Source organism: Coffea eugenioides, chromosome 11, assembly GCF_003713205.1.
Source record: "Coffea eugenioides isolate CCC68of chromosome 11, Ceug_1.0, whole genome shotgun sequence".
NCBI lineage: Eukaryota > Viridiplantae > Streptophyta > Magnoliopsida > Gentianales > Rubiaceae > Coffea > Coffea eugenioides.
The window spans coordinates 44888189-44898207 of record NC_040045.1 but is presented as its reverse complement, the minus strand read 5'-3'; the positions used below and the strand labels follow the sequence as shown (position 1 = coordinate 44898207).

General features: G+C 36.8%; 1 protein-coding gene across 6 annotated transcripts; it reads left to right on the top strand.

Moving 5' to 3' along the window:
- Nucleotides 1–3791: 3791 nt before the first annotated feature.
- Nucleotides 3792–9922, top strand: LOC113751635 (RNA-binding protein 25). Of its 6 annotated transcripts, none has more exons than XM_027295711.1 (9): nt 4341–4420; nt 5282–5323; nt 5619–5634; nt 5815–6065; nt 6207–6359; nt 6894–7344; nt 7444–8121; nt 8201–8811; nt 9264–9922. In XM_027295711.1, exons 1-9 carry the CDS (start codon nt 4352–4354, stop codon nt 9513–9515), a joined length of 2523 nt encoding a protein of 840 aa, XP_027151512.1. In that variant the 5' UTR covers nt 4341–4351; the 3' UTR covers nt 9516–9922. The 6 variants fall into 6 exon arrangements, with proteins under 6 accessions (XP_027151510.1, XP_027151508.1, XP_027151509.1 ...); XM_027295710.1 differs by having other exon boundaries at nt 4345–4420; nt 5279–5323; XM_027295709.1 differs by lacking the exons at nt 5282–5323; nt 5619–5634 and having other exon boundaries at nt 3792–4420; nt 7444–8115; nt 8207–8811.
- Nucleotides 9923–10019: the final 97 nt, after the last annotated feature.

The following is a 10019-nucleotide window of genomic DNA, read 5'->3' as shown; positions in this document are numbered from 1 at the left end:
AAATGGCACGCAAAAAGCACGAGTACATGCATATACACTTGTATTTTGTTACTTGCAAAAAGAATACTAATCATATAAATATACCTTTGTACTTTAGGGATCCCACCATAAGCAAAAAATTTGCACCGGCAACAAGAGAATTCATTTCATCAGCCTTGTCGAGAGTCATTCCAAGCTTTTGTTTGAAGAGATCAGCAAACTTTTATAAGCCCCACCTCCTGTAGCCCTTAAAAGAATTATAAATTGTTATTCAGGTAATCTCTCATATTAGACGATATGTGAGGACGAGGGGAGAAAAACTCATACTTCCATGCATGGTAGAGAGAGAGTTGCTTTATCCTTGAGGCTAGAGGTAGGTAAGTTTTCTAATTATCTATACAATATAATGCTTGAGCAATGGCAGTTAGTATAAATACTTTTTGTCATCTTTTGAACTTTCAATTTTATTCTTATAAAAATTAATTTTTATTCTAATCACCTAATCACGTTTTGTCAATACCAAATTACTGTAGCAATATAAACCAAATTTCATTCATGAAAATTTTATATAAATTTTTTGGTATATAAAAAAATAATATTTATACAAAATTGATTCATTTTTTATTGTTTTCTAATTGCACACACATTGGATGTGCCTTTAACACGAGTCCATATAAATTGCAAAAGGGATTTTTAGGATGATGAAGTCATAATGCTTGCAACTCCTTATTCTTTTTTTTTTTTAATGAAATTTTGAATTTTTTTTAACTAATAAATATCCCCTCATGTTTTTTTGAATTTAAAATATACGAAATGGCCACATTGATATAGAAATTTGATTTGAAATTCATTCATGAGAGAGTAAATAAAGATGAAATATCCTAATCCATACTAAAAGTAAAAATTCATTGGTCATGGATTTAAAAGAAATAAAAAAAATTACTTAGTAAACCTAATTAAAAGGATAAATTGTATCAAAAAATAAATAATTTTCATTGGTCATGGACTTACAAAATCAATAATGGTGATACTATTTCCGAAACCTAAATTAAAACAAATCATTAAATTCAAAACAAAGTCCTGCTGACCCTTCAAAGTACAAAATTTTACTTAAATTTATGGAACCACTACAAACTTATTTTTGGAAAAATGGCCAATTCCGTCCCTAAACTTTTTCCAGAATCGATTTAGTCCCTAACTTTTTTTTTTGCCAATTTGCTCCTTAAATATTTTTTAATCCAATTAAGTTATTTTGTGGCGACGCTACCATCTAAAAACAATTGAATTTCTAATTTAACAGTTAAATAAGTGTATTTCGGGAACTTCAAGTATGAATTATAATCAAACTGAGTAAATTAAAAAAATTATTAGTATTTGGGACATTTTTAAATTAAAAACCTTTTTAAGATATTTTCAAAATTTTTAATTAACTTCTTAACCCTTATTCTACCTCATCCCTTCTTGCCACCGCTACCACTGCCTGCCTTCCTCTCTCCGTCGGCTACTTTCCTCAATCACCCCCTTTCCCATTAACCTACACCATTAACCCACCAAAGATTTGATGTCTAAGGAGATCAAGTAGTTTCACCTAACATCTCTCTCCATGGTCCGCAAGGCTTCAAAGATTCTGGGGTATAGACTAAATGTGGAGTTTTAAGTCTCAAAGGCCGCAAATTGCAAGAGGAAGGTGGACTTTGACGCAGGGGAAATCAACTTGCTCAACATATCACATAAATAGCTTTAAGGGCTAGAATATTGGGGAACCCACTCACCTACAATTCCAAACCCAAATATATAATGGCATTAGAAACATTAGAAAAAGCCAATGGAACAGAAGAAATCATATTCCTAGTCCATTTCTCGAAGATAGGCTTTATATATATTTTTTAGGAATTTTCGAAGATAGGCTAGACCGTAGAAATAGCTTAAGATTCCAGAATATCTTGTTGGCAACTCTTTAATTTTTCGCCAAATGCTTCGAGGGAAATTGATAGCATTACATTAGGAAAGAATGAACAAAAGTAGGAAACGACGAGAATGGCAATTGAATCTCCCTTACTCCCTAGTCCCATTCCCGCTGACACGATTATTGAAGGAACCAGAAGAATTACAGTACTTTTTTGTCTTTCACAGCATATGCAGGTTTCTTCTTCTACTTTCCCAATTACAATGTAAACTCAAAGTTGGGGAAAAGAGGGTGGGGAGGGAGAGATGGAATGAGAAGGAGGAGGTGGGTGGTTGGTGATAGAGGTTGGTAGTGGAGAGAGAGGAGATAATTCAAAGTTTCCAAAATGCCTTTTGTTTAATTGTTAAATTAGGATCCAAAATGTTTTTAGGTGGTGGCGTCATCGCAGAGGTTTTAATTGGATCTGAAAATTAAGTTTATGTATTAAATTGACATAATAAAAATTAGGAACTAATTGACTCTAGAAAAATGTTTAAGGACAAAATTGGCCATTTTCCTATTCCTTGCTAATCTAAAGTTTTTTTTTTAGATTAATTACAGTTTAACTTGACCATTTATAACACTTTGCCCACCTAAACTTTAAATCTATACACTTTACCCCCTACATTGACTAGTCAAATATTAATGATAAATTCTCCGTCCAAAATTTTAACAAAATGACATTAATGCCCTTATATGTTAGTTCTAAACTAGTGTTATACTTTTAATTGGAATATGAAACATCTTATTAGAAAAAACACAAGGTCGCATGTTTTTAAAAATTAAAAATAAAAGATGGTATAATACCAAAGAATTGAAATTTTGTATTGTTGAGAAAAAAAGAATTTAAAAATTTCTAAAATATCTGCACAAGTTTTTCATCGCTTATCTTTCTTCGTTTAAATTGTATATGGATTAGTTTTGATAATTTTCATTTACCTTGCAAATTTTACAAGATTTTCATGAGTCAATAAGATGCTATTTGGTGATTTTATAGTATATTCATATCTTGCTTTATATTTTGTTTGAATTCTACATTTAAAAAAGTTAAAATATTTATAAACACGTTTTTCAATACATTTTTTACCACATATAAAACATATTAAAAATTGCTACAATAAAAGAATTTAAGCAAATCTATTTCATTCCTAATGCACTAATTAATTTTATTCAATTTAAAATAAGTACTGCTATTAGCATTAAGATAATACATTGATTTCCTTAGACTTCTTTATTGTGAATTATTTAATTCATTTTAGTGTTAAAAAATCAAAATGCATATTGTAATTGTGTTTAGATGCATTTAGTAACTATTAAAGAAATAGGTATTTATTATGTGTGTTTAAGAATTAGGTAGGGATATTTTGGTTTTAAAAAATATAACTTCATTTTAATTCTGTAAAAAGTTGATCACAATTGGTAAAATGTATATATTTGGAGTTTAGGAGATAAAATGTTATGAGGGCCCAAGTTTAGGGAGGCAAAGTGTAATTAACCCACTTTTCTAAAGAATAAATTCAGATGATTTGAAATAAAATAATTTGATTCACAAATTTGATTCACATTTTAATCTCATATACATCACATCACAAAAAGTACTATAGTAATCATCTCAAATAAATCATCCAAATAAACTCTTATCCAAACAAATCCAGTGAATCTAAAGTTAATAACCTTCTAATTTGAAGGGTTGAGCTGAGCGCTACTACAAGCACTTGCACTTATGCATGTGCTTTGCCAGGTATAATCCTATTCGTAGTGAAACAATTCAAAAACTAAAAACACGTGGCAAAGTAAAATGAACGACGTCACATAGGAATAAGTAGCAGGCGCTGCTCAAATAAACACGGTAGCAAAAAAGTTTTGCGGGACAAAAATTCCAAAATAAACGTGAAAAAGCTCCAATCGAATGCAATTAGGTATCAATGGCGGAACCGTTGTCTTCTACCTCAGCAGAAACCACAACACCACCACCGCCACCAGCACCAGAGTCCAACTCTTTACAGTCCGAATCCGTTAGTCCCAACACACAACTCGATTCATCGGTACCTAAGCAGTCCTCAATTCTTCCTCCAAACCCTAATCCGAACCCAAACCAAACCACACCCCCGCCGCCGCCGCAGACTTCACTCATAGCTCCGCCTTCGATCCAGCCCGGTGCTGTTGTTCCGCCAACTGCACCTTCCTTCCGTCCTGCAACCACTCCTTTACCTCAGTTCTCGCCAATTCCTCTCAACCCTGGTTATCAGGCACCCGTTGGGGTGCCGCCTCCGGGTGTGAGCGCACTGCCTCAGTTTCCTGGCATGTTGCCGCCGCCGCCGCCGCCATCTGTTACGGGGGCGGGGCAGGTTCCGGTGGCATCATCTGTTCCTCCAGTTATTCCGCCGCTTTCTTATGCTCCCCAAGGCCAGCCAATTAGGGCTCCGTATGCACCTCTGCCGAATGGTTACCCGGCTTTCCCCCAGTCTGCTCCTCAGGGCGTCATTCCTCCTCCGGGTGGGTAAATTCACACGTCAATTTATCAACAAATTGTTTCATTCCTTTTTGCGTAAAAAAAAGCTGATTCAAGCCTATGTGTTGCTAGCTTACTGAAGTAACTGAACTGATTCTAATTGTTTTGGCTGCAAATAGGCGCTTGCTTCATCAAATTTGGTATGGTCTGATTGGATTAGTTACGGAAGTCAATACTTGTCAATAAGTAGTAGGAAACTGACCTATTTGGAAAAAGGCTAAATTTTTATGGATTCTGGCATGGTTTTATTGAATTAGTTTTAAGGAAATTAACAGTAAATAAGTAGCAAAAAGAATAAGGTGGCCACTTGCATATTTATGGATGTTAGTTGACTGGATGTTACTTTGCTTCTTTAATGTCTATGGGTATTCGTGTATGTACTTTTCTGCGGTGAGCTTCAATTTGTAAATATGTGTTAATTGAAACTGGGTTTGAAAATTGGTGAGAAGGTAGGATTGGTGTTAGTTGGATGAGGGGTATCGATGACAGGATGTTTTCTCCTACAGTTTCTTGACTGATTACGGTGAGAAAGGGTGAAGAAGGCTTCACATGGAGTTTTTTTAGAGTGTACTGACTATCCCAATCTCCAACTACTTTTTTGGTATGCACAAAAATTTGCTTCATTCTTTTGATTCTTGTGTGGGCATTAATTTGTAGAAATGGCGAAAGAAAATGTTTCTTGTTAATCTAAATGAACATGATGGAAAGATGTCATCTAGCAACAAATATCTTTTGTCCAATAATGTCTGGTTCTGCTCTCTTTACTCTAATAGGATAGTTCTTTTAGATGTAAGGATACTTTATTTCATTTATTCGGATCTTGATTCATGTATTGCCGGCAGCAGACCATGTTAACAACTGATTGCTTCTTGCCTCTGGATACCAAGGTATCACAATCTCTCCAATTATATGAATTTTTTTAATTTTCTGAATTTTGTTTACTGCATATGACATCAGGTTGAAGATGGTTGCTATATTTAGTACTAACGAAGGTCAAAATTTGTTGGTTATAATATATTGTATCAATGCGAACATGACACAACCAGTCTCAATGTAAATTTAGCACAATTGCTTTACGGGGTAGGTTTAGAACGCTACTGTTTTCAAGTGGGAGCATAAGCCAAGTCCAGCTTCACATTCATAATTTATAAATTCAATGTTGTCTCCTTGATTTTGCTTCAGGTTATCTGTTCAGCTGGTGAGTGTTGTCATTCCTGTGCTGCCATCTCTAATTGCTTGTAATGTTTGGTAACAAAGTTTGATTATACTTGTGAAAGTCTTTTTATTCCCATTTTTAATATATTTTCAGAACTTAAAATTGCTATTAGCTATCAGCATTCTCTGATAGAGTTGCATAGATCTTGATTCGTTGATGCAGGAATTCTTCGTTATCCGTCTCCTTTTGCACCTATGGCTCGACCAGCATATCCTACACGTCCACTGGCTGCAGGTGGCGTCATCCCCCCACTGCCTCGTCCTCCTGTTGCTGGTCCTCGAGCTCCAATCATTCCTGCTGTTGTTCGGCCGGCTGTTGTCCCAAGTGTTGCATCCACAGAGAAGCAAACAACTCTTTATGTGGGCAAGATAGCTTCAACAGTGGAAAACGACTTCATTCTTTCTCTGTTGGAAGTACGTGACCTTATTAATGGAATTCATTTGTATAATCAAATTATGATTATCTCAACCTACAGCTTTCCCATTTTTTATTCAATTGAGTTTTGACGTGTATACTTGCATTGACATCTGTATATGTGCATGTAATTTTCCAAGTTATGTGGGCCTGTGAAGAGTTGGAGACGTCCTCAAAATCCTACGGATGGAACTTTTAAAGGTTTTGGATTCTGTGAATTTGAGTCTGCTGAAGGGGTTCTTCGTGCAATTCGGCTTCTCAGTAAATTAAACATTGATGGACAGGAGTTGATGGTACTCTCTCTCTCTCTCTCTCTCACACACACACACACACACGCACACACACACACACCCTCTCTCTATTTCTACACACACACAAGGGCAAAAAAAAGGGGTAGGTAGATTGGCAAAATGAGTGTTAAAAATCATCAAGCATCTTTTTCATGTGTGCTTTTGAATTCGTGGTAGGGTTTAATCTGTGCTATTAGAATTGATGGATTTTCACATCTTAAGTTGTAAGATAGATCTCACACCTGGATGTGATATTAATTTGTTTTTCCACTAGCCTCTAAGCATGCATAGACATACAAATATTGCATTGGCTTGTCCTTCTTCTTTTTTTTTTTCCCCTATAGGGTAATCATAGATGTTTTTGTCAAGTCCTGCTTCTGAAGTTATCAGCTGGCTCTTACTCCAGTTAGAAAGCTCTCCCTTTTCCTCTTTCCCTCCCTAATCTAACCCGGAAATAGAGCAGTACTTTGGATAAGATAACATATGACACTGCTAATATCTGATATGACACTGCTAATATCTGATATGCCCTCTCAGTTAAACTATAATCAAGCAACTCGGGATTATCTAGACGATTTTGTTCGAAAAAAACGAGAAAGCTTGAAGAATGTCAATGAAACTGAAACCGAAAGTAGTACCGAGAGCACAAAGAGAGGTGGAGTTTTATCTGCTGATAAACAGAAAGATGCGTCAAAGCCCTCTTTGGAATCACCAAAGTCTGCTACAGGAGATTCAGAAAAAGATGACAATAACACAAAGAATGATGAGAATAGGGATGCTTCCAGCTTTGGCCTTGTAACTGATGAAGATAGAAAAGGTGATCAAGAGGCTTTGGAGAAGCTCACGGGCCTGATAGAGGAGAGGTTGAAAAGCAGACCTTTACCTCCACCGCCTCCTCAGATTGCTGCTGATGGTTCATCTAACTCCAACTTGGAAGGTTCTGCTAGATCAAAGGATGGAGAAATGGATGCAGATACTACAAAAGCTGGTACATATGTTGACAATAGCATGAAAATTTTAAACTTGCGTCTGTCATATGAATCTATGATATTTTTAATGTTTGAATTGCTTCACAATCATTTTGCAGATGCTGTTGAAGACAAATACGAAAATGAGATGCCCAGTGAAAGCAAACCATCAGGAGAGCAGGATAGATCTGAAACAAGTTCACCGCCACCGGATCGTGAAAGAAGGCATGATAGGAGAAGCAGAGACCGTGACCGAGAACTCAAGCGAGAAAAGGAGAAAGAACTAGAAAGGTATGAGAGAGAACGTGAACAAGAACGAGCTAAGCGAGAGAAGGAGAGAGAATATAGAATACGGGATGATGAGCGTAGGTTTAAGGCACGTGAAAAAGAGTGGGAAGCTAGAGAAAAAGAGCGAGAACACTGGCGGAAGAGAGAAAGAGAGAGGGAGAAGAACAGGGCACAGGAGCGCAAATCAGAGATAGCAAATCAAGAGCGTGAAAGAGATGATGGTTATAGCAAGAAGAGGAAGTATAGGGATAGTGAGGAGGAAAGGAGGAGGAGACAAAGGGAAAAGGAAGAAGACATGGCTGATAGATTGAAAGAAGAAGAAGAGGTTGCTGAGGCCAAGAGGATGGCTGAGGAAGAGTGGAAGAAGAAAGAACAGGAGGAGGAATTAAGGCTTTTATCTGGCAATGGACGTGATGGAAGTGTTTTACCTGAAGAAAACAATTGTGGAAGCAAGGATAAGGCCATTGAAGGGACTTCTGATGATGATTTAGTTGTGAATAATGGTATTGGTTAGTTAGCTAGCTCATTTTCTTCGTACTTTTTGAATTTAATTTTTTTTGATGTTTTATAACAAGATTTGTGTTAAAGTGTTAGGTGATGGGACTGTGCAAAATGGTATTGCTGATCTGTCATTGATGGCTTCTCTTTCTACAAATGATGCACGGCAAAATAGCAATGCTCCATCTAGAAAATTGGGCTTTGGTCTGCAAGGATCGGGGAAAAGAACCACTGTTCCTTCTGTATTTGACCAAGATGAGGATGAGGACATGCACAAGGAAAAGAAGATGAGACCTCTAGTTCCAATTGATTACTCAACAGAGGAACAGCTGGCTATCCACTCATTAGTTTCTGAAGCACCACCACCTTCTAATTTGGCAGTGGCAACAGAGTCTGGAAGACGCATATCAAATAATAATTCTAAGGATGAGAAGCCTGATTTGGAAAAGGAAAAATGTAGGAGGTCTCATGATAGATCAAGCCAGAGGGATAGGGACAGAAATGGCGATGATTTTACACGCACCAGAGAAGAAAGTAGGAAAGAGAGTTTGGACCGGGACAGGGTACGAGAACCTGGACTTGATAAAGTGAAGGCCCCAGATAATCAGAAGCTCTTGGATGCCAAACAGTTGATTGATATGATTCCAAAGACCAAAGATGAGTTATTTTCGTATGGGATAAACTGGGCAACTTATGATAAGGTGAACATGCCTCCTAATGCACTATTTGTTACATTTTTATTAGCTTGCTGAGTGTGTTGCATATTGCTTTTACCTGGTCGGTTTGAAAACAGTGACTTGGCCTTTCAAGTCTTTGTGCTGATCCTAAAGCTCAGGAAAGAAACAAAGAAAAGTTAGAAACCACAATGTTTATTCTTCTTTTTGTATCCTGTTAGTCAGTCACCGCAAGGAGTGTAAGATCCTTTTTATTGCTAAAGTCTCCTTGTTATTTTCCTACTAGAAAACTGGATCTTTTATTCATTTTACCCACGAGGCTTGGGCAGGTCCTATGGAAGATGTTGTTCTCAAGTTTATAGTTTTCAGCCATTTAAAAGATTTGGAGCGTCTAACATGTTAGCTTTAATATAGTTGTGAATTATTTTCCTATTTGATTGCATTTTGAAGTTTTGCTGTCATGTCAACTTTTTTGACAGAATGCGTTGCATGAGAGAATGAAACCTTGGATCTCTAAGAAGATTACAGAATTTCTGGGAGAGGAAGAGCCCTCATTGGTAGAGTACATAATGTCCAGCACCAGGGAACATGTAGAGGCAACTGAGATGTTGAATAGGCTCCAGGCTATATTAGATGAGGAAGCTGAAATGTTTGTGCTGAAGATGTGGAGGATGCTAATATTCGAGATTAAGAGAGTAGAAACGGGTCTGGCTTTGCGGTCTAGGACATGATTTAGGATGGGCTAAAGCACGTGTTGTTAATCTTGAGGATGGTCCCTTCTGCCAGACTGACTTTGTTTAGCGTTATATTCTCGAAGTCCATCTTGCACTACTAGCAGGCAGATGGTATTCTACATCGATATCTATATGCTACTTGCTAAGATAAAAGGGCGGGATGTCAAGCCGACGCTCGTTGCCAGTATCTTCGTAACCTCTTTGTTAAATGCATTCACAATTTTTCCATGTTTGTTTAGCCGCTGCTATGCCTTCGTCGTTAAATGTAATTCACATTTACCCCATATTTGTTTATTTTCTACTATGGAAGCTTCTCCTAAAGCAAGGCTATAATGTACTTTTACCGGTTAGTCTATGGTTTGCTTCTTCACAGAATTAGCTGAAGCATACTGAACTATTCTACGCCTTCCATGAATGACACAAGCTCTTGTGCCTTGCATGATGTACGTCACAAACAAAATGACGTCTTTGACACTAATCTTCTTCGCAGTATTATTATAA

What these genes read in the sequence shown, in the direction of transcription:
- LOC113751635 (XM_027295706.1), top strand. Translation starts at nt 3,850, where the DNA reads ATGGCGGAACCGTTGTCTTCTACCTCAGCAGAAACCACAACACCACCA. An exon ending in TCATTCTTTCTCTGTTGGAA is followed by an intron (nt 6,066 to 6,206) that starts GTACGTGACCTT and finishes TAATTTTCCAAG; the next exon opens with TTATGTGGGCCTGTGAAGAG. An exon ending in AGTTGTGAATAATGGTATTG is followed by an intron (nt 8,122 to 8,200) that starts GTTAGTTAGCTA and finishes TTTGTGTTAAAG; the next exon opens with TGTTAGGTGATGGGACTGTG.